The 25,386-nt window shown below is 39.2% G+C and overlaps 1 protein-coding gene across 1 annotated transcript in view; it reads left to right on the forward strand.

The window, feature by feature from the left end:
• The window catches only part of Plcxd3 (phosphatidylinositol specific phospholipase C X domain containing 3), a 148,356-nt gene that overhangs the window by 86,097 nt on the left and 36,873 nt on the right, over window positions 1-25,386 (forward strand). Inside the window, exon 2 of the mRNA XM_050139069.1 lies at window positions 3,493-4,201. Coding sequence (XP_049995026.1) covers window positions 3,493-4,201 — 709 coding nt within the window. The remainder of the gene's footprint in view (window positions 1-3,492; window positions 4,202-25,386) is intronic.

Here is a 25,386-nt window from a genome sequence, read left to right on the forward strand (position 1 = left end):
AAGTCAGCACAGAACAATAGATTAGATCACAGACTGCAGAAGACTCACAAAGGAGGAGCGCTTTCCAGTCTTAAAGAGACGAGGGTAGGAGAACGTTTTCTGTCTCTTTCTAAGTGGCCATGAAGTATGGCTTCTATTTTTAAGGTCAACCCAATAGAAAAGATCTCAGGGGGAAAAGTTGGCATTAGGAAAAATCATTCCAAATAGAATTTAAAGTCATTAATCTACTTTCTTTGGAGAAAACCCATGTTAGGCTACTTACCCCACACTAATGCATGGACTATCCTTAGTATGAACTGATTTAACTCTTTTCCAGACAGTGCCTACAGAATGAGACAGTCCCAGTACTCTGCCCCCAACAGCTGCTTCCTATATACCACGGAGCCACCTAGTTTAAAAACAATGTTAACAAAGGCATCAATTGTTTCTTTACGTGTAATTTTAACTTTTTTGTTAATTTTTGTTATTTTTAACTCCTTTTGAGCTCAAAGGCATATGTTCCTTGAAAGCCAACAAATAACATAATCTTGAAACCATTTTTTTAAATTTTCACATGATTTTCAAAGCTTATTTTCACATTAAAATGTTTACTATGTAGCACATGGTAGAAAGGTGAAAGTAAAGCCACAATGGAGAGTCACGAAGACGAATGAGATAATGGCCTACCTTTCCCCGAGAGCAGAAATGCAGTTAGGAGTGGCTGGGGAAGGAGAGGCAGTTTTTCCATCCTATAGCCAGCCTCTAGGAAGGTGTGCATGCTCTGTGAATAATCCTCATGTATGAGGCTATAGAAGCTGTAATTAAATTCAGTGGGACACACACATATTAAAAATATACAAAAGGAAGGAAGGAAGGAAAGAAGGAAAAAAGGAAGGAAGGAAGGAAGGAAGGAAGGAAGGAAGGAAGGAAGGAAGGAAGGAAGGAAGGAAAAAAGACGGAACGTTAAGACATTGGAAGATAAGTAGGGAAGAAGGAAGTATGTTCAAGAGTAAGGAACAGAGGCAGAATGGATATGATCAAAATATACTAAATTCATGTATGAAGTTGTCAAAATAAAATGAAGCCCATTATTATGTATAGCTAATAGACACTAATGAAAATTTAAAAAAATAGAAAAAAACACCCCAAAATCTCATTTATAGAATAAGAAATCTAGCTATATTTGCTTTTCATTCTGCCTGATTCTAATTAATGTCTTCTATAAGTCTGAAGACATATCCAATATTCCCACCCTGTTTTCTGCATGAAGAACCTTTCCTTCCTTGTGTAGTGCATGATTATTTAACTATTTTGATCTTACATCATTCAATTATAATGCTTCTTAAGCTCTTACATTACTCTGTGTATATGAATCTACAGTACAGTTTGTCCAGCTTCTTCGCTTAGATTAGAAATCAGATAAGCAGGTATTAATAAATCAATATTCAGAAATTTAAATACCTATTAAAATATGGCAGTGACAGATACAAAAAACTTCCAGCATTATTTACTCAGACATGGCTGACATTTTCTTCCTATACCACCAACTAAAGATAAATAGATCACACAGCTTAAGATTAAATTCAGCATGACATTTCAGTTTGTTTGGATTACCTTTTGTTGTTTAAAAAGTCTAAAAACTCTGAGATGTTCTCTGTTCTAAACCTGAAAGTTCACAATTTTCTGAATATTAAAGTACATTTGCAAGTTATTTTATCACAGAACATTCCACAGTATCCAAAGTTGATGCTCTCTGACTTCTGTCTATGGGCAGTTTCAGCTCTGCGATGATAAGATGATAAACGGTTATACACATGCACAGAGATGGAGCACATACAGGTATAGTTAGAGAATGCAAGCAAGATTAATACTGCATCCCTGGAAAAATATAACAAGCAGAGTATTTGACAAATGCCCTGACATGTTGCCTCCATAAATATAGAGGAGTGTGTGTGTGTGTATAAGATATTGGAGAATTCAAAGATCTATAAAAAATAATCAGTTCTTTGTGGGTCCTAGTCAGAATCAAGGTAACAAAGGGAACACAAGACAAAGCTAAGTGACAGATGGGCAACAATGGCTCAGGGACAAGGTCGTGAAAATGAAAGAAAGTGTCACAATTGGAAGCCCATCTGCCTTCTCTGCTGTGTGAAGCATCCAAGATGCATGAGTTCCATCTCAATGACTCAGTAATCATGACTCAGAACTCAAGAAAGACTGGAAAGATAAAACTCAACCTTGAGATAATTATTTTTACAGATCCTGATTAGATGTCATTGGCACTTCATACTTAACAAGAAGTGATAAACATGTCACTGTATTTATGGTTACTTGACACTTATAACTTCCCCCAATAAATAACTAAATAAATACCTCTTATTTTATGATGGAAGGGATTCTTATAAATTTGAAAATCAATTCCATTGAGAGGCTTTTCTTTTGAGAGAAAATATTGGTTAATTTTTAAGCACAGTCAGTTGTGCTAATTTACAAGAAATTCCCTTGTTTATTCAGTATGTAAAAAGCATCTGATCTCATCTTAGTCCACAACTAGCCAAGTACAAGGTCAGGGATGAAGTTAGTTGTACTATCCTCTTACTTCCATTTCCCCCATCTCACCATCCCTCTTTTGCTTCCCAAATGTGTTGCGTGACAATTCACACTCTGATTACCTACGCCTACACAGAAGTTTTTTGTTCATTGAGACAATCCCTGTAGAATTAGAACAAAGGGAACTGGTATATTGCTTTTCTTGCTGCTATGACAAAATATCGTATTAAAAAACACCTTAAAGGATAGAGAGCTTATTTTGATTCACACTTTGAGGGTGAGGGAAAGTGAAGGAGGAATTGCAGTGAGCTCTGCCCCAACTGTGGCAGAGAGCAGCTGATCATAAGGCACGTGTAGTCAGGAAGCAAAGAGATGACTTCTGATACTCCATTCTCTGTCTCTCTGTCTCTCTCTGTCTCTCACACTCTCATCTAAAGCCCCCAGGCTATGACATTCTACTGTGCTACGGCCCCCATTCTAGGTAGATCTTCCCATATTAGTCAACTGTCTCCACCAACATCCTCCTGATTTTCAAATCCTGTCATATTGACAAGATTAACCATCACAGATGAGAAAGTTGAGGACAAAGTATTTAGTCCTTATGAGTTGCCATGCATCACACATTATGAATCATTACTCTGCTGGTATAGAGAGCCCATCCTTGTTAGTGTGGTGGTGTGGTAGTGTGGTATAATTCATAGCAGATGATTACGTGACCTTTGAAGTAATTATTGGAAGGAAATCATTTACTCTTTTGCCATCAGACTGATTAACTGAAATGCTTCCTCTCCTATACCAGGCCATTCAAAGGATCCCCACAACATATGAACACTAAATAAATATTTCACCATAGTTTCTTTTTCTGATTCATTTGAGGGGAGAGTGAATGCTTTTCAGGAGGGAAACAAGTGAGTTGTTGGAAAGACCAGAAATTAACCATATTATGCCTTGTCACTCTCCCAGGGTCCCATGATTCCTTCAGCTTCTACATTGATGAAGCGTCTCCTGTAGGCCCTGAGCAGCCAGAAACTGTCCAAAACTTTGTCTCTGTGTTTGGAACTGTAGCCAAGAAGCTGATGAGGAAATGGTTAGCCACTCAAACCATGAGCTTCACTGGCCAGCTAGGAGCTGGGATTCGCTACTTTGACCTTCGAATTTCCACCAAGCCTAGAGACCCGGACAATGAACTGTACTTTGCTCATGGCTTATTCAGTGCCAAAGTCAATGAGGGTCTTGAAGAGATCAATGCATTTCTCACAGAGCACCCCAAAGAGGTAGTATTCTTGGACTTCAACCATTTTTATGGGATGCAGAAATATCACCATGAAAAACTGGTCCAAATGCTGAAAGACATCTATGGAAACAAAATGTGCCCAGCTATTTTTGCCCAGGAAGTGAGTCTAAAGTACCTATGGGAGAAGGACTATCAAGTATTGGTCTTCTACCACAGTCCAGTGGCATTGGAGGTGCCCTTTCTCTGGCCTGGGCAGATGATGCCAGCACCTTGGGCAAACACGACAGACCCTGAGAAGTTGATCCAGTTTCTTCAGGCTTCCATCACTGAGAGAAGAAAGAAGGGCTCGTTTTTTATATCTCAGGTGGTGCTGACACCCAAAGCAAGCACTGTGGTCAAAGGTGTGGCAAGCGGCCTCAGAGAAACAATCACAGAAAGGTAAGTGCCCTTCGCAAAGCCAGGAGAATTGTCTAGTAGTCTAAACTCAACTTACAGAGCACAAAAGTGAGAGAGCAAAATATCTTACCAAGGTGCGTTAGTTTGCTAGGGTTACACAGTAGCGCAACTGGGTGACTTAAGCTAATAAGCTCCCCTAGGTTCTGGTGAGAGCTGACAGTTCTTGTCCCTGGGTTTATAGATACATCATCAACTGTACCTTCCTTATGTGGTCTCTCTTCCATGTGCCTCTTTTTTTATATGGATAAAACGATACTGAATTGGAACCTGCCTTGATTAATTGATCTTAATTTGATTAGTTCTACAAGTATCTTTTTCTCCAGATAACTTTATATCCATTGAACTTTAACATATCTTCTGTAATACATATCTGTGTGTAACAATATATACCCTGCATCCAGTGGCAAGTCTTGTCCCCTGATTATGATACTCCTTTATGTATCTGTGTAGCACTCCACATATTAGAAGACTCTCGCTTTGCTATTTGCAGTGTTTTTATATACTGAATACCAATTAATATTTAACAACCATGAGAAGTAGAAATTATCATACAGAAAATATAGGTCTAGGAAAATATAATACTTTTCCTAGTGTTCTTCATCAGTGAATGATAAAACAGATACTTGATTTTGACCCATTCTCAAGCCACATCTTGTGCCTTGTAAGTTACATATTCTGCCTTTTTAGAAAGGTTTGTTCTCCAGTAAGATGGCATGCCATTGGTCAAGACTGGCTAACAAGGTAGAGCCATGATCACCTGTGAGGTATTATTCGAGACATCACCAAAGATCTCTGTAACTTCCACCAAAGAGAATAATAGCATTCAGAACCATGCACACCATTTATTTCAGTTAAAATAGCAATTAATGTTAACATAAGGAGAGAGTACCCACATTCTTTTTATAGAATGTATTTTAGTCTTTTAATTGATAGTTTGAATTGTGCTAATAGGACAGAAAGTATGATTTGGTTAGAGTCAATGTCTTGTATGGAAAGATACGAAAATGAGGAAAGGAATTTTGAAGTAAAATGGCGTGGGTGATCCTGTGGAATATCACGATGTGTGGACAGTGGCAGTGGGAGAATCTTTAGAAGATAAGAATATAGTTGAAACCAATATTGTAGCTAAGCTGCAGAGAACTTTATCGAGCCAGTGGTGGAGAGCTAGTTATTGATGTCTGGCAGTCAAGTGATCACAAGTGCCTTTCGATAATAATTGATGCAGACTGCAAGACAGAATGAGGGTAAGTGGGTAAGTAGCTTAGACCACTTTTAGTAAGCTAGTCCACATTAAGAGAGGAAGTAAGGAGAACTTGAAAGAGGATGATGTGTAATAAAGGATAAGATCATAGAGTGACTCTGTGCTAAGATTTAAAGAAGAAAGGATCAGGATTTTGATTGACAGACAGAATGGAGGACCATCTACCAAAGCAGAAACTAAAAACAGTCGAGGGTTGTAAAAGAAGACTATGTAGTTAGAGTCAAGCTAAGTTTGTTTTGTTTGGTTTGGTTTGGTTTTTAGTTTTTCAAGACAGGTTTTCTCTGTAGCTTTGGCTGGCCTCGAACTCACAGAGATCCACCTGCCTCTGCCTCCCGAGTGCTGGGATTAAAGGTGTGTACCACCACCACCCAGCAAGTCATGTTAAGTTTAAAAGCCATTAAAAGTATGCAAATAGATGTAGCCAATTGAGCATTAAAACTAAAAGCCAACTCATTTGGAGCTATTGTCACTTATGGATATGGAGAGGCACAAATCACTAGAGTAAAATAGTCTTCCTTACAGAATCATAACTTTCTTCTGTTGATGACATACTGGCTGGGATCTCTACTTGCTTTGAGATTTAAATGCAATTGCAAAGCATCCATTTTATACCTACAGCACTGAAATCTCTTCCATGCCATTTCCTATAATGTCTACCTTTCTTCTCTTAAAACTTGAGCCCTAACTACTGCTTCAGTGCTTGAGACATCAGTGATCCCACATGATCTGTCCATGCATTCCATTGCTCTAGTCTCGGCGTCTTCCATGATTTTTAGATATTACTGAAGATCTATGGATCTCAGAGAAATTGCATATTCAATTTAATGCACATAATTGGAAAAGTAAGTTTAGCGTTTTGTCTGTAATTTTAAGACTTCCCCTGAGATATCTCCTCTGATGACTAGTGTATGACTTGGTATCTTAGCCAAACACCCTCTGGTGGAATCCACTCTTCCACACACCCATCCTCTTCTCACTACTTTCCTTTGCTTACGCTCTAACTGCCTTTGAGAGCCCACATCCTTCTCCCAGATGATTAAGGCTCAACTCACTTAGTTCCATCAAAATATCCCAAATCAAGAAAGATTTTCATCTAATGGCACTACTTTCCATAAAGACTAGCTGATCTGACAAATGACTACTTGACTTCTCACCAAATTAGCAAGCAAGGAATTAATGTACATATAAAAACGTGCTATTTTAGTAATTGTATCCCATAAGGTCTCTATGTTTTGATGAAACCCTGGCATCCCACTGGAAATAGTGAATAAACAAAGAAATCCCCAGGCTAAACTGGTACCATTTTTTTGCCATTCTGCCTCCATCTTAGCAGAAAGAAACTCTATCTTTAACTTTTATATTTTAGGATGGCAAAGTCTCCCTATGATCTCTTTAAGTTTACAAGAGCACACCCATTTCAATATACAATTCTCTATTTAGGAAACCATTTACCTATACTACAAGACTGTTTTGCCTTTTGACCAAGAGCCATTCCATGGTTTCCCAGATAGAAAAGCAGTCTTTGAAACACCCACAAAGGACATACTCAGAGGGAATGGCTTTCATTTACCTTTCTATAGCATTTGATGGACTTTGGATGCTTCTAAGTCATACTTAAACTGCTTTCTGGCTATTTATGCTCTGGTATGCTACTATAAAGGAGGACTTGTAGAGATAAAAATATCAAATGTTAGGAAAGTACTGAAAACTGTATTTTACACAGTTCTCCCAAGAGTCACAGTGCACATTACCATATAAAAGACATCTACAAATATTTTATTGAAGAATCCTGTTTTGATTTAACAAATAGTGTTTTCCACACACTTTTTTGAGATAATATTTACTAAGAGCCTATGAAATTAATTGTGAAGAACTGTCTTCAACCATCTGTTCTAACTTAGTATCTCTCACTTGCTTGAGGCTTACATATTTGGAATAGTAGAACAATAGCACCAAAAAGAGAAAGATAAGCATGGGAAAAGGCAGAAAGGGGGACAGGAAGCCCCTGGAGGTGTGACTTGTTCTTTTTGCGGTCTTTCCCCAGCATTTGCTCAAGCCCTTCCCTGCCTTAATTAAATCAAAATTAAAAAACTTTAGTGAATTCTAACTTTGCTTCAAAAGAATAAAGAAAAGAAAAAGGTATTTAATTTAAAAAAAAAAAGGATCCTCTAGGTAGAATGAAATTTTGTCCTCTAAGATCGTACAAGTGACTTGCCACTGGTTTACAGATCCATCGGCCTTGTAACCTGGTCACCATACTAGTGTTACGAGCATTCTGCAACTGAGCTTCATCTTGCACAGACTAGAGTCACCTGCATTTTATCCTTGCATCGCTGGACTGAATGCGGTGTTAATGTGAAACCTGAGTTTTTGCTTTGTTACCTTTGAGGCAGGAGAGGGACCTTCTAGCTTTCTGGACAATGCCCCTTTCTGGCCTTGATTCGTGGCCAGCAGAGGTTACTTGCCTCCCTCTAAAAGAGGGAGCGAAGGGTCATTTTTGTTGCCATTTCTTCAGATCAAGTGAAGAAGCATAAAACTTGACTGATGTTTTTCAGCTACTCCATTGTGCCATGGCTGTTCACCACCAAAGTTCCATGTTAGGACCAAAAGATACGATGAACTTTTCTAAGACCCAAAACAAGATCACCATGCAATCATCAGCCATGGGACTCAAGAATCCACACCTGCCACGCACAGCGCCCCCATGTCTGAGCTCTGTGCATTGGCACCAAGTTCACGAGCTTTGGGCAAGGGGGCTTGAGGTTAAAATATACAGATAAACATACAAAGAGACAGCGACACGGGTCTTCCTTGAATTCCCTAAGAAGGCCCCCTTTATTGTGTTCAGGGGCAGATTATATAGAGATAGCCATGCCCCAGCCAAACCCACCAGAAACCACTCTTCTGCCATCAGGAACTCCTGAAGGTCTCGTGCTCAGAGCAGCTGTAGGCACTCAGATCAGGGGATTACAAGAAATTCAGGATCTGGGGACTCACTGCTCCCAACACACACCCGAAACTTTGAAGTTTGAACTGAATCCTGACTTAGACAAGCTTTCTTTTTCCTCTACAGCAATCTTTTCTAATAGCTTGGTTAATGAAATCTCAAGCATGTGTGCAGAGAAGCTGGTGGCTGAAACTCTGGGTGACTTTCAGGGAAACTAAACCCAGCCAGAACCCGAGGACCTCAGCTTTCAGTCTGACCCTCAGTCCTAAAAACTACACATGTGTTTTCTGCACTTCAGCAATGCCGAAAGACACAGATTTTGATTTCTTAAAGACCTATTTTTAATGTATTTTCCAAACACCAGCTTTTACACCTCACCCCCACGAAATTCACACATTCTTAAAAAGAAGGTGTACATCTTGAGTCGATTCCTTTCCTGATATGTGGAAGTTTATTAAATTACTGCTTTTTGGTTTTTTTTTCTTTTTTAAAAGCAAGTGTCACTTGTCAGATTTTAGGAGACAATGTATCTCTCTGTAAGTAAATTAATATTGTCCAATACACTGTATGATCATAATAATCACGCCATGCTATTGTCAATTATCTTATGGTAACCTCTATTGGGTGTTATAGTAAACTGTTTTACCTGTATTAGTTGATTTGACATTCATAAAATCTTTCAGATGCTGGCATATTGCTATCCCATTTTAAAAAGTGCAAGAACTAAGTATTAGAAGCCTTAGCCAACTTCACCTCACAGCATAGTCAAGAAGTGTAGACCCAAAACTTAAGCCCAAGTTGCTGTGTTTATTAATTCATGTTTGCATTCCTAGTCTGCTCTGAACACTGTATTTCAAGCGTGTGGCAGTAGAGAGAGTCTTAAAGCCACCACACTGTTATCTCCCTGCTATTGTAAAGCTCTAAAATTTAACTGCAAGTTTGTTTAGATTCCATTGAATGATAGTATCCAAGCCAAACTTGGCAATATATTCAAGTGGACTAGATCCAATTCAGCATTTATCTATTGAGGGTTCTGAAGAATGAGGTATATTAAGTGGTGTGAGGTCTGTTGAAATCAGTGAGATACCATTGTTACATCATATATCAAGTAAGTTTGAAATCAAATATGTGTAAGTTAAGTACAAATTGCATAATAGTGGTAAGAGAACTAAAGATCAAAAACGTATAGACTTACAGGAATGATGCCTAGTGCCTGGAAATGTTTTGATTGGTTTTAAAGACAGGATGCTATTGTGACAAGCAAAGACAAATTTAGGGGGTGGCTACTCAGGCTACAGAAATAGAAAGCACTAGGTACAGGCACAGAACAGCTTGGCATCAAAGATAGAGTTGATCACTAAAGAGTGACTTCATGAAACATAAGGGAATAGGTTACTTCCTATTATTGGATCGTCTAAGTTTGCTAATAGGTGCTCAAGGGAGTTAGATTCTTAGACTTATATAGAGATGGAGGAGGTAGGGGTGCTTGAGTATTGTATTTCAAGAAAATGGCTCAGGTCCTTGAGAAACAAAGTTTGGGAATGTACTGGTAAAAGACAAAGAGAAAATTCCATCTTAAGAAGGAAGAGAAATAGTTTGCAATTGCAAATTTTCTAATGCTCTAAGAATTAGGATGTCAAAGATCAATTGTCAAAGTAAAATCTCTCTAAAATGTAGTCACTGAGAGGAGCACTAAGGTCATCTTGGGAAAAGTTTGCAGATAAAATGAATGTGTTAATTAGCCTTCACATGTCAATAAAATATATGGGAAAAATAAACCGACAACAAGGTGGAAAACAAAGAACATGAAAGATAGTTATCGGGAAACTGAAGGGAAGATTTTATGACTAAGTTTAATCAGTGCTGTATTAAAAGGAAATTGAATGGTCAGATCAGAAACTGAACCTTGGGGATAAAAATAACTCCAATATGTAGGTTGGCTGAGGAAGGGAAAAACTGAAGCTATACTCACCCGCAGCTGTTCCAAGGTCGAAACAGTAAGTGCTGGAAAGAGAAATCTAAGACTCGTTAATACAGTGACTTCAGTTCTACAGGCAATGCTGCCCCTTGGAATCCTGGGAAACCCTCATAGCATCATTCTAGGTGAACACGCATCCCGTAGAGATATACAATGGGCCAGCTCTGACTACTAAATCCCAGTCGACAGTCAGTCATCTCCCTGCCTGTGTTGTAGAAAATCCATGTTGCTGTTGTATATACCCTATTAGCCAGCTGGGCAAACATGGGGAAGGCAATTGCAGCTCCCCAGCTGCTGTAATGTGCCAGGGACTATGCTGTCTGCTCCGCATGAATCAAGTCCATTCGTTCCTTATGTCTCCCAACCCAGGTATTAGTAGATGGATACTGTAATACATAGTTATAACCACAGCATTTAGGAGGCAGAGGAAGCATATCATTAATCTGTGGCCAGCCTGGGCTAAATATTGAGAACTCAATCTAAAAAACAACAAGAAAAAGAACACAAAGAAAACAAAAGTTAAAGGCAAAAGAAAGAAGAAGGGAAGTAAAGGAGACAGGAAGTAGGTAATAGTGAATCTATTAGGGATAAAAATTTGAGACAAGTCTTTAGTATGTAACTCAAAAATTTTCATAATTTCCCAAAATTATGGCATGAGAGATGACTTAGCTGTTTAAAAAACTGGCTGCTTTTTTCAGAGAACTTGAGTTTGATTCTTAGCACTCACAGTAAGTGACAACTCTCTCTAACTTCATTTCCCGGGGATCCTGGTATCCTTCCTTGATCTCTGTGGGCACTGCATGCACATGGTACATAAATACACACACAGGCAGGCAGGCCAAGCTTATAAATATAAACCATGCAGGCAGGCCAACCCCATAAATAGAAAGCAAAAATAATCAAGTTTTGAAAAATGCTATAATTAATAAATTAGGGTTACTATATGGGTCTATTTCACCTTCGTCTCTATCCTTATTCTTGCAAATCTCCACAGTTTAGCACTTGGTGTCTGTTAATACATTGTGTGTTTATACAGGGAAGCAAATACAGGAGAAGGTAGAGCATTCAAAAGACGGGGTGGGCAAAGTCGTGAGGAAAGGAGGTCTAAGTAAGTGAGACAGGATTCCGGCATGGGGCTACTGGAGATCACTGATAAAGAACAACCAAATAAAAAGGAAACTCAGAAGTTCAGTCCTTCCTGCCTTGTATCCATTTACCATTTGGCCCCTCCTGATTTAGTAAGAAAGTTGAGACCCACATGGATACTGAAGTGCAAGGTCATAGAAGCAATAGGCAGTAGTGGAAGTATGATGGTCAGAGGAGGAATATAAAGTCCAAGGAAAGCCAGAGAGCATCATGGCACAGAAAGCACCAGGAATGCATAAGCTGGTTGTCAATCTGCACATAATTTTGTGCCCTGGATCACTGATGCCCGTGGTAACAGACTCATCATGGAGCCTGAGGGCTGGAGTATCAATGTTTGCTGAGCCTATCTTCTCTGAGCTCTCTGGCTCTGTGTTAGGAAGCTAGTCAACTCATCTTTCTTGTCCAGTGGGAATAGAGTCAAGCTTGTGAGCCTCCTGCTGTTCTATTTACAGTTTATTGTCTGGAAGCTTTTCAGCTCCAATAGCAGACATCGTAGCAGCATTCGGGAGCCAAGAAAAGCTTCACCAAGAGGCTATGAGAATGTTTCCAAGTTAGCTGCAAAGTGGCATGAGGAGGTGCTAACTACGTGAAGAGCCACCTGTTGTCACTACCCCCATCCAGGACTTGCCATCGGATAGGTCAGCAGATTAGTAGGGCAACTAGTAATAAATTTTCTGTTCACCAGAAGGACAATAGTGTCCCCTTGGTTACATATGTCTGAGGAACAAGAACATTAGTGTATCATGGAAAGGCGTTGATGATTCTTTTCCTATATGAAATATTGTTAGTATCACATTATTAGTACCAAATATAGCTTAAGAAATTGAAGGTCAGAAAAACGAGATAGTTTACTTCGGCACTGAAGGCCGAGTTGTGTTCAATTCGGATGCCAGCCTTTTGTGAACCAGCGTGAAAGGATTCTAGTGGAGAAATCAAAAGGAAGTTCCAGAAAGCAATCCATCCCCAGCTCAGAGCTTGGCAATATGGAACATGTTTATAGTGACATTGTTAAAATGCAAATTTCTGAATGCCTCCCTCAGAGACTGATTCAACAGTCTGTGACTCAAAGATTGTCACTTTTAAGACTCCAGTGAGCCTGCATAACATATTCACTCTGAGTAGTGTTGCTCATGGGTGTACTTTGGGAAGAGCCAGTCTCTACATCCACTGTAGTCCTCTGTAGACTCAGGTAGTGCTTATAAGCTGGTCCTAGTCCCTTTATTCAAAAGATCCAAATATAAGTTCCTAGTTGTTGAGTCTTTCACTCAGATTCCTACAAGTGATTTCATTCCCTTTGGCACTATCTCTCCTATGCCTCTCAAAAGTGGGACCTTATGCTTGATCCCAGGGTTATTATGAAGATAGAGCCTAAAACAACGATTCCTCCGAGGAATCTTTGTTCCCCTCTGCTAGAAATCACATTTCCTCTCGTTCCAGGAGCTCAATAATTTTCAAGTTCAGTATTTCCACTCCATCAATTAGTATTATGGCTCTTTGCATCCCACTTGTCCCCTAGGACGATTTCAACCAATATGACGAGAAGGAAGTGGGATGAGGAGGAGGAAAGGGGGAAAGAAATTTGCTGTTGTTGTTAATAAGCGTCTTTACCGTAAGACTCTGTGACATACAGTAACTTCAGCATGGATCTTGCTGTAATATGGAAGACATGTTCTCTGCAAATCTCTTCGATTTAACAACTTTAACCTAAGACATTTTGAAATCAGAGCATGCATTAAACATCTCTCTCTTCCATTCAGCTGATAACGTGCAAGCAAACATAGACACCTTTCATTGTCTGCGTCAGCAGCATCAAAGACTGGAAAGGATTCGAAGCCATTGAGAAGTCAGATCCCTTCCATTTATATTAAGGGTGTGTTTGTGAATATGAGAGAGGGTTACGGAGATGGAAAGAGAGGATATGTCATGTGATAGAGAGTTGTGTGCTTTAGTAATTCTTGCCAGATTCCATTTTTCATAAGTGGAATTTCTGGGGCAAGTGAGCTTAACATGGAAAAGGAACTAGCCTAGTATATAATCATAATTCTTCTATAAATAGATACAGATAGCTTAGCTATAGAGATCCATAGATATCACAGAACACTAAGGGAAAGTAGGTAGATGGGAGTACAGAGAGAATAAAGAAGGTTAGTGTCCAGGGAGCACAGATACTTCATTGAGTAGATTGCAGTACATCTGTTGGGTACTTTACTCTGCAAGTAAGGTGTTAGGAGGATTTATTTGGGCTTTTATTTTTATTTATTTTGGACTTATTACTGGTAGAAAGCAAGGTAGATCTTGAATCAGATCTCTGAACCTCACAGGTCACATTCTGAGCCATGAAGACAAGGCCTTCAGGTTTTTAGGAGAGCTCTTCCTTTCTACTCTATGTAGCCAGTACGCCTAAAGTGGGTCACAGGCCCATTCAATTGAAAATTCAGTCAAGGTGTGACAAGCACATTCTAGCAAGAACTAAAGTGTAAGCTGTAGTGTGAAAGGGCAGAGAGTTCTGTAATTACCCCTTGGAGAAGATTTCTCAGTTTCAATGCATCGCTGGGCATGCTGGGTTTGTCTACTTGTTGCAGTGAGTGGGAGCATGCCAGAAGAGGGACCTTGAGGCATCCACGGAGGGGATGCTACAAAAGACTTACAGGATGGGGGGCTTAGGGTGGGCAATGCTGGGGAAGGTTTAAGAAAATACAGGCTCTCTCTAGATCGGTGCTGTTAGAAAGCAAGGACAGTTCCATAACTGGTCATCTCAATAGGCTCGATCTGTAATGCAGAATAAAATGAAGCTTACTGCTAATAAAATCATAGTCACTTATTTTGGTCAAGAGAGCTAGCTATTTGGTTATTTGTTTACAGCACACAGACCTTGGTTTTGTTCTTAAATAAAGTAGAGTAGAAAAGCCTTCCTTTTTCATGATCCCAGAGTATTCCAAGAGACTGTTTATGTACAAAAAGAGGTAATATGACCTCTGTGAGCCACTGCCCTGCTGCTAATGGCTACTGTTTTGATGCTTCTGCCATTTTCATTCGGCCGGGAAGCTTTAAGGTAAGGGAGGTTACCTGTGGACTTTGTCTTTGCTGCGCTTTTTTTTTTTTTTCTTGAAACAACTGGGGCCATATCTACTCCCAAATCCTAGCCCACCCTGATAATGAGAATCGGAGTTAATTATACCCCAGACTACTAAAAACACACACTCTTCAACTTGAGCCACGCTGAGATTCAATTTCACTCCCTCTGGGATCTAAAGTCTATTGCTACTCATTGGCCAACCGTGAGGATTGGGTTTGAGGAAGTGTAAGGATTCTCGGCCGGTGGAGATTGGAAGCTGGATTAGCTAGAGACCTTTCTGACCTGTGGAACTCAGTATTCCAACTTCAAGGTCTTTCAGCTCTTGCAGGCCACAAAGAGGCAGAAAATGGAAAGGAACCGCATCATGTGTTTATGAGACCCGGGTGATTCATGCTGATGAGGCACCTACACGCTGTCATAAGTGAACCCCAATTTTTTGCCAACCTCAATGCCAGATACTAGGAAATGTTAGGAGGTGAATGTATGCCTTGCCATTTGCGGAGCCATTGTGTGTTCTTCGTACACACAGCTCTGAGAGACTGATCTACTTTTGAAAGTCTAAGTGTTTAGTTGCTTGAGGCGAAATGAGCCAAATCCTGTTGCCAAAAGATGAGACAATTAGGAGCTGCTCTCAGCATCCCCACATGGCAAAGTATCACAGACGCTTGCAACTTGCTAATAGCACTCCAGGCAAGGACAGCTCAGCTTTTAGATCACCAATTCAGCTGAGAACATACCATCTTCTACAATAACGTCAATATAGCAACAGTAATCAAAAGCTGGGAATATGAGCAATTTTCCAAAGTATCAAAGCTGGGGGGATTTTTTTAGAAGAAAATTCCACACAAGTTGTCTACAGGCTTTAATATTCAGCTTCCTTGATCAAAGCACAGATTTTCTGCATTTGTTCTGTCTGTGGTTGCACCTATTGTTGAGGAACTTATTTTAAAGTACAAAAAATAATGAGACAAGAATAGCTGGGGAGTTGCTTGCCGCAATTGATTTAAAAAAAAAAAAAAATCAGAAGCAGAGCTTGAATTTTTGCTTTGAGATATTTTCCCTCCTACCTCCTCACCACTCACTTCCCTGTGGTCTCAGCTGTTAAAAGCAGAACAGCTTACAGGTTGTTACCGAGGCTGTGACATCCTGTCTGAGAAGAGCAGTGGGTGGCGGCAAGACCGGAATGTGTGATTTCATTAGCAAATGCTAAAAGCACACGTTGCCCTTTGGAAATGAGTGTGAGATCCAGACAGGATGCCACTGGGTCCACGGTGTGGCCACTTGTTGTCTGAATGCCAAACTGGAAAGACGTTGCCTATACTATTTAGCTGAGACTTGAAAATATTGCAGGCAAGAAAATAAATTACATATAATACTATCAAGAGTCATTTAGGAACACAGATCTTTCCATTTTGTGGTTTGTTTTTGCAGAATTTTCTTCAGGTTGTTTTTTTAATTCAAATAAGACACTTATAATATGTAGCTTATAATGAACAGAATCATAGCAACCTGGTGGGATTTCTTAGTTGAATATAAATTCATTGTCTTCAAAAAACCATATGGAAATTTATGAGATATGAAAGCACTCTTTCTCAGTGGCCTGATGAGTTCATTTTATTCCTGTCCCACGCTTACTGGTTGGCCATTGTAATAACATTTCATTTCTATTTTAATAAATAAAGCTTGCCTGAAGTTTAGAGAGTAAAACAGCCGCCCTGGTCAACCTTACATATGAGGCAGTGGTGACACACACTTTTAATCCCAGTAGCCACACTAGTTTACCACAACCGGGCAGTAGTGGTGCACACCTTTAATCCCAGCTCTAGGGAGGAATGTAAGACAGGAGGAGACAGCTCTCACACACAGTCTCATTCTGAGATTCCTGAAAGTAAGATCGCCATTTCGGACTGAGGTAGAGATAAGAGCCAGAGGCTGGCTTCTTTGCTTCAGGTTAAACGCAATTTCTTCCTCTAGGGTTATTTATTAATCGTGTTATATTTGGTAAAAGGGTTGTATAAGGAATTTGAGTCTGTTACCATTCAGGAACAGTAGACTGCCACAGGCGTTTTGGTCTGGCTTTATTTGACAGGAGGCTTTTGTGTGCCGGCACACGCACAATTTACTGTAGTTGTATGCTTACTCTTCAACACTTCACCATAGGCAAGTAGCCCCCAAATAAGATAGAACTGAGAACTAGTATTTCTTCAGGCTGAAGAAACTCTTTAAAGCTTTGGAGAATGAGCAGTAACATTTTGATATTTCCATTGAACAAAGTGTGTGGAAAAAAATAGTTCTTTTAATGGTATGCCATTCCCTATTCCTACTCACACAGGGTAGTATAAATGTGTGTGTGTGTGTGTGTGTGTGTGTGTGTGAAGCATATTAGGAGGGGTGAAAGAAGTAATGAAAATAAGCATTAAATCTCCCTTTTTTCAATACATATACAATTGCGGTTTTTTTTTTCTTCTGCTGCTCACGAAGAGAAGACAAATTTCTCAGGCACTGTGGCTCTGTCTCCCAGTTGAAGACAGAGACAACCAGCTTCTAAAAGGGTGCCTGCACCTTCTCTCCTACCGTATCCATGCCCTAGAAGATGCACTCATCTTTGATCTTGCTCTAAATATTAGCTTTTCGTTTAGTAAGATTCCCAGAGGTATTTCGTTGGGAGTAGAAAAAAGTAATTATGTATAGTTCATCTCTCTGTTATTTTCAGCATCTTCTCTGCCTATGACTCCTCTTTAAAAATCTAGACAGAACTCATCTAGGGGGGACAAGGGGGTGGAGAAAGTGATGCAGTCACTTGGTGACTAAGGTGGTATTCATGCTATTACTTTGAGAACTGATTTCTTATTTTCAGAGTAGCCCAGAGTGGCTCCCCTGGATGCTTCAGGATATCTAAGGACAGAGAGAAACATCTACACGTGTATTAAGCTGACTACCCAGCAAACAGGACAATGTTAAGGATGTACTCTGCACTTGTAGGAGAGAGGAGAGGGGGGGATGATGCATTATCCTATACGGTTTTGCCTCAGAAGCTTTGTCCTTGTTTTATAGGACAATGTCTTTGATATGTGAGTTTATATAAAAGACACAATTATAGAACTGCACAAGACATAGTTTGCAGCTAAGTACTAAAATTGTAACCTGTACATAACAATTCTGCAGGAACTGAAAGGACAGATGCCAGAAGTGAGTTCTCCACATCTCAGAACAATTATATTTGGACCTTTCCTGCCATTCTTCTTTCTTTAAAACATCCTGATTTTTGCTCTTAAATATTTCAATATGTAATATGAAGTATTTCTCTTCTTAAATGTTGTTAACCAATCATTGACCACCAGAAATGGCATTTAAAATATCCTTTTATGGGCTGGAGAGATGGTTCATAGGACAGAGTTGTTGAATTCAAGTCCTTGGAACAATCATAAAAACCCCAGTGTGATGTGGCACACAGCTATAGCTCCAGTGCTGTGGAGGCGGACATAGGAGGATCCTGGAAAGTTTGCTGACCAGTCAAGCTGCAGGACTGCCGGGCAACGCGGCCCTGGTCTGCGCTCTATGCACTAGACCCCAGTTCGCGAGCTTCAGGCAAGGGGCTGGAGGTTGAGAAAACACACGCAGAGACAGACCCACACACAGACCTTTAAACACTGGTACCAAAAGCCCCTCTTTATTAGCACCATGTAGGCCTAAACACATTGCAGTCAATGGCCAACAGGTGAAAATACCATCCTCTGATCCTCTAAGCTAGGATCAACTTCTAGTAACTTCAATTAGAAGGTTCTAGGAGGGAAGAGCAGCTGAAGGCCACGACTCATTAGTCCCAACACAGGACTAAGCTCCAAGAAAGACATCTAAAATATAAGTTGGGGGGTGATAAAGAAAGACGCTAAATGTGAACCTCTGGCCATCCACATTTAGATTCATGTGTGTACACATGTGTATACACATTTGCACAGATACACAAACATGCACATGCATAACACTCACACACACACACACTTTTCCCCCTGTGCTCCAAAGAAAAACAACAAAAATCTGAGTCTTGTTTTGCAAACATTTCCAGGTAAAATGTTGCAAACTATGCCAACAAGCGGGATGTGCATGAAGATCGGAAAGCTCCATTCAGCCACGCAATGCTTCTTGTGCTTATTGGTGACAGTCGACAGAAGGGAGGCAAAAGCAAAGTCATTGTGGAAGGTTTTCAACCTCAAAGTTCAGTAAATATCTTGAAAATTTGATAACATTATGTTGTAATCTGAAATGGGAAAAAAAAATATGCTTTTAGACCAGCCATTCTTTTTACATCGTTTCTGCTAATATGTATTCTTGGTTGTTAACAACTCACAGCAAGTGGAATCAATGCTCCTATTGAATTAACTTGACAGCCAGGAAGTCACTGTTGGGACCTCTGAAAGATAGCTGAGAAGCAACTTTTGACAAGTGTGGTTGGCCTCTGTACCAGTTTTCTCCCCCGTTTCCAGTTTTGCTGTGAGAAGGGACAATTTTACAAATACTTGGCAAAAAGCGAAGACTTGCTGGCAGTCCCTGCTCCTCCGGCCACGGTTCCGTGAGGTCTAATAACATGGGATGGGGACAGCACCTCTCCCTCAGAAGCACACACATATTTAGTTGCTTTGGTTTTCCTGCCAATTAGACATTTACGATGTCAAGTATATCTCCAGGCAACCTCTTTGATGATTTAGTATTCTTTGGTAAAGGAGCCTCAGGCAAGGAGACATTCTAAGTGGCCAAAGAGTACCATGGGGGGAAAAAAAGCTGCTCCTTCAATATCAGAGAAAAATCTTTGTACACATTTATGTTTATGGAAACACAAGGGTATGCTAACATTAGCATCGACCTAGTTAATGATATTAAAAGATTGGGCAGCAGAATTCTCAGCTTAGATTAGGGTCTCTGAGCCTCTGCAAAATTATTTTGGACAATTCATTTCTTGTGGGAAGTGTCTTGTGGATGGAAGGAGCTTCTAACATCTGTGGCTTCAAGGCACCAGATTCTAGAAGCCCCTTTCCCCAAATCATGACGGTGAAAAACATCTGATGTTCAAAATGCCTCCTGCCCAGAGGAAAGCAGACTGACTGAGAGTTGCCTCTGAGCTAAAGATCAGTCAGTGTGGTCCAGGAGTCTGCCTTCTTTGCAAGTGTAGATGGATCCAGCAGCTCAAGAGGTAGGGAAGCGACAGAATTATCTGTATGGCTTGTTTTCTGCTTAAACGAGCAAGACAGAACTCACACACTTTTGGTCCACTGACACCTTCCCGTTAGTCATCTTTGGAATTTACTCATCTAAGTGGTGCCGCAGCAATTTTGGAAGAATTTTAGTGGGGGTGGAGGACTTCTCTATCTTTTCAAAGTGAATTGGTTTTTTGGAACAACCTAAACTCATTCAGAGTCAAGTTCAGTAAACAAGGTGGGAGAGCAAAGTGGATGAGGGAGAGAAAAATCCAAGGGAAACAACAATGAGATCATTTTATTTTTCTCTTGTGAGACCCATGGACAGACCTGGAGGCTGATTTTAGTAGAGGAGTCATGGAAAGGTTTTGAGTCATCCTCCATGGAAAGGATAAATGAGCAATCATCTTCATGAGCAACAGTCTGAATGACAGCTCACTTTCAGCTTGTAAGTTTGTGGTATAAACTATTCTATTTTTTTTAAAAAAAAAACTACTTTAGAGCAGTATATCATAGAATAAGAAAACAAGAAAAATATCTAGATTCTTAAGAATGTCTCCTTTTGTTTGTGGTAAGGATTATTTGTATAGCTTGAATCATTTCTGTACACAGTTTTCTACTATACAATGCAATTTTCCTTGCTTCCAAAGGACGAAGCCATAACAGCTGGTCTTCTGAGAGTCTTCCCTTTAGTTAGAGTGCAGACTCTGGGCAGTTTCATCCAACCTAGGGCAGTGTACTATAGGAAGCCACAACCAGGCATTTCCTGGGTTTTTCAATGCAGCGTTGCCATACACCAGCTAACTGTGCAGGCGGGAAGAAGCACCTCAGTCTGCGTATGCTCTCATTGTCTTAATTCATTCACTTAAAGGCACTGGCAAAGAATTGCCCTTTCTTCTGTAAATACTCCAAGTCTGTGGTAACAATGGTATTTTTGTTTTCAATTTTACTCTTCATATAGAGCCCACGTGATATTGTTGGAATATGCGTCTCTATAACATTACCTTTCTCGTGCACATAAAGTACTTTGAACATACTCGCTACCAACCCAACTGTACCTAGTCTCAACTCGCTGCTGGTTGGTATGGCTCTTTCTAGTCATTTTCCTTTAAATCTAGATTCCATATCTGAGAAGAAAACAAACAGTATCTTTCTTTATGAAGGCTGTCTTATTTCATCAACACAATGATTTCTAGTCCTATTCATTTTCCTGCAAATGACATAATTTCGCTCGTCTTTGTGGCAGAATAATACATAATTGCATGTATTCAGAGAATTTTCTCCATCTAGTCCTCCACTAGCAGGCTCTAGGCTGATTCTATCCTTGAGTAGACAATAGTAGTTTATTTGAACGTATGAATGACAGATTTTTTTTTATCAGAATTCTAATCATGTTTCTAAACACAAGTCATTACTTTCATTTGATTCTTTACCAAAACAAGAAGATATACTCAATTAAACATTTATGGACACCAATGTTTTAGTAGATATGGTATGTTACTGGCATTTTATTACTAGTTATAATAATAAAGAAAAATAAACTTTTCTTCATTCTCTGCTTGAACTATAAGGGTTTTAATGATTTACCTGTAGCCTTAGTTGGCCAGAAACTTCAGTATCTAGAAAAATAGAGGCAGAAAGTGAAATGAAATATCTCTGTTTACAACCTAACTTAGAAATGTTTCTTAATTTAAATTACTACATTGCTGTAAAAATAAGAATAACATTTGGATTCACAAAATAAAATTAACACAACTTTTAGAAAATTTACTTAAATGTACAATGAAAAATTGAGATTGAAAATAGCACATTTTGAATTAATACAAATGATACTTTATTTTTGCCCCATCATATTCTACCAATCAACTAATGATTCAAATACTCTCATTTTTGCTTTACATGCAGAAAACAAATTAACCCAACTCACCCAGCCTCACAGGGCATCTCAGACAGAAGAAGCAGGATTCAAACATACACTCATCTGACTTTCGAGTCTGTAGTTTCTTATCTCCTATAGAATACTGTTTTTTGTTTTTGTTTTTGCTTTGCCTTGCTTATGACAAACTTGTGAAATTACAAGATTCTTTCCTAAAGGAAACCAAATCAGGAATATTAAAGTCTCACATATTTGCTAACAAATGTAAAATTAAAGAGAGGACCATGTTTGCATCTACTTCCAAATTTGAGGGTTTTAAATGAAAAACAAACAAAACTTAAAAGTCCTGGTGGATGAATAGTATTCCACAATAGGTGAAACAACTCTGAGTCTATTCATTCAAGGACAAAGGAAAAGACTATTCAATTTTCAGATTTCTTCCTTGGTCATCTTTACTAACTGTCATGGAATTTGTGATTTGGGTGGCTTTCCCAAAGAGCAGCCATCTTGATTTCTAGATTTCAGCTTTCAGCTGTGAAAATTCTGGTGATTTAAGAGTAGCTTATTAAATTTATGACAGTTATTGCGATACCAACACTATACATCAACTATAATGCTCATTTTGATGGTATTACTTTGATAACACAGAATTTTAAACTTTCAGTGAAATACAGAGATATTTATGAACTGACAACCCTGAAAGGTAGCTTCTGGAAGAGAGGGATAATCATCCCTTTGTTTACCCTCTTTCTGGAAGTGAACAAGACCATTTGTTTTGTATTCTTCCTGTCAAAAGTTCATGTTCCAGTACAATATAAACTAGCTCAGAGCATCCTGCTATAATGGAATGGAGCTTAGCCGGACTCTTCCTCTTGTTTTGTGTGACCTTAGGAAAATATCTTCATCTTCCAAATCCTCAACTCTTCCCCTCTGACGTGGAGATAAAACGCACCCAACTGAAGAAATGTGCACACAGGTGCTTCATTCTGTAACCGCACAGAGTCAAGACTTGGTAAATATTGACTATGATCACCATTAAAAGCACATTTCTGGTGGAACACTCAATGGTGCTTTGCCAATTAAAGGAGAAAATAATTGTTTTTGAAAACATACTTTCCTAGGGAATGATTTTATTATTGGGCTTAATGAAGTTTACATAGAAGTGCGCATACAGAACAATTACTCTGTAAGATATTGTACAGCCATAGTAACAGGTGTCTTAGGCTTTTGTTTCTCTGTAACACTATTATTTCAGATATTAACTTTATTTGTTATTTTTACTTGATTATGATCATTCTTAGAGATACAAGTAAGTCTATCACAGCGATTCTGTGTCTTTGAATTGCCAAGGAGACTTGACAACCTACACACATTCAAGCTTCCTCTGTGAGGCTTCTATAGTTTATCTGGGGCCCAATGTGAGTTTGATGGCAAGTCAGATCTGAGAACTGTGGATGGATTATAGCCTGACACTAGACAACAACAGTGGCACATCCATTATTATCCTCTATAATGGCTCTAACAGTTATTAAGGTTTTTATTTTCTAGTGTGCAGACCATACATTATAAACACAAATGAAAGGAATAGAGTTACAGAACCAAGGACTTGAAAGTCTTAAGAAGTGAGACTTAAAATTAGTTTCTGGCAAATTCATATTTGGCTATTGATTCCCTAAATAATCATGATAATTTTAATTGAAAATTTTTCCTAAAATTCACTCAGTAGTGTTTTCCTGTTAACTGTATTGCAATATTTTAAGGCAAAAAGACTTCCATAATTTAAAAAATGATTTAGATACTTGTCCTTAAAGAAACTGTTGATAACTTGTGTTAACTGTATAATGTTGACAAATAATTTTTGTGAGAAATATGCTCTCTTCATTAGTCATCTTTCTAGTGTCTAACTGCATCAACCATCACAGCATCTCAGGGTTTGGTCAAACTTGTCTGAATAAGCATGGTTGTCATAGCAAAATGGAAAACATGTCATTTAGTCACTAGTAAGTTCCCTGTCATCATGGGCAACAATTTGGTGTGACTGCTATAATCGTGGGGCTAATTGAAGCAGCTAATGGAGGGCTTTGGCATGTGTGACTTCTCCCCATCCATCTGTGGGCCCTCCGGGATCATGGTTGAGTGAGCTCTTACCACTTCAGCACATCAGCAGGGACAGAGACAGATCTGTCTCCTATCTCTGAGCATCACTGCTAAGAAGGCTTTGATGTGAAACATGGTGTTCTATAGGGCCATCTAGTCCAATTTTTATAAAATATGTGCACACAGAATTTGAGAATGTTACTTTTGATGAGAAGAATCTTAGCTTTGTATTAATTAAATAGCAAGCAAAAGAAATGCCCCAAAGAAATACACTGCACCCAGATACCAGCAGTATCTATGTTCTTACATCTACACATGTAAAATATTATTCCAAAATGACACTGTAAATTTTCCCCTAGAACCAAAGTGTCCTATACTCACAACCATTTATTCCCCCAGTGACGTAAAGCCGTCGCCTCTTAGCAGTACCATCCATTATTGATGTAAATTAGTGAAGGACATCAAGTGTCTCAGGGTTTTGAATCATTTATCATTATCATCATTGTGTATACGTGCTGTGTGTGCATTTGTGGTGGGCACATGCGTGCTAGAGTGCTTACATGCCACAGCAAGCTTGTGGGGTTAGAGGACAGCATTTGTGTGTTACTTCTTTCTTTTGAACATGGGTTCTAGGATTCAGTGTCTACCTGCTGAGATGCCCATGTTCTTCTGGAGAAGTGACTGAATAGCAAAGATAAATGGTCTGGTTGTATAGTAAGTTCATGTAAATTAAGAGTGCAGCCAGAGAAGGCATATGAAATGGAAACAAGGAGTCTCTGATGTTTGGTGGGGAAATGTTTTCTTCTTCTTATGAGGTCACATGTACTGAATTTCAGCACGAGCAGCATTCTCCAGTGCCCACTTATGTGGCACCAGAGTCCTGTTTTATGTGGAAGCCACTGCTGTAACCAGACCTCTTGGACAGGATAGAAAACAAAACATGATTAGGTGAACGAAGCAATGCTTCTTTCCTTTCAATATAGTTCAATGAACTGTCTCTAGTTCAATGCACTAGAGAAAAAAAAAAAACCCTAGACTTTTAGTTCCCACAACTGGTACTGAGATTCTCTTTCTGAAGGGGATTTGGGTTGAATATGAGTGGCCATTGGCAACTCCAGACAGATAAGATTCAAGTAAAGGTTGCAGCGTTGGTTTAAAACAGAAATCTTGGAGTAGATATGTACTGTACAATGTCACAATTTCAAAAAAAAAAAAAAGTCTAAATTTGCAAAGGTAACCAAGCAAAGGAGACTGTTCTAGAATGTGTCACCCTCTTTCTGATGAAAAGGCATCATTCCAGGGGGTATATAATTCCTTGTGACTCTGTTTATTTTAAAATCCAACATCTATGGCATGAGAATTATTTACATTACATAGTCTGGTTTGGGGTTAGGAAAAGTAATACATAAGATTCCATGTGTATTCCTTTTCCCCGTCATGGATCTGAGAGACTCTTGATGTTGTACTCTTAGTAGACTGAGGTCTGGTGGCAGTCCAGTGTTACAAGAGGGAAGAAATTATGATATGGTGAATTTTGTATAGGAATAATCGTGGACATATTTGGGCTATCAGAAGTATGATATATGTGTATATG

This window comes from Alexandromys fortis, unplaced genomic scaffold (genome assembly GCF_014885135.2).
Source record: "Alexandromys fortis isolate MF-2015 unplaced genomic scaffold, M_Fortis_MF-2015_v1.1 scaffold_37, whole genome shotgun sequence".
NCBI lineage: Eukaryota > Metazoa > Chordata > Mammalia > Rodentia > Cricetidae > Alexandromys > Alexandromys fortis.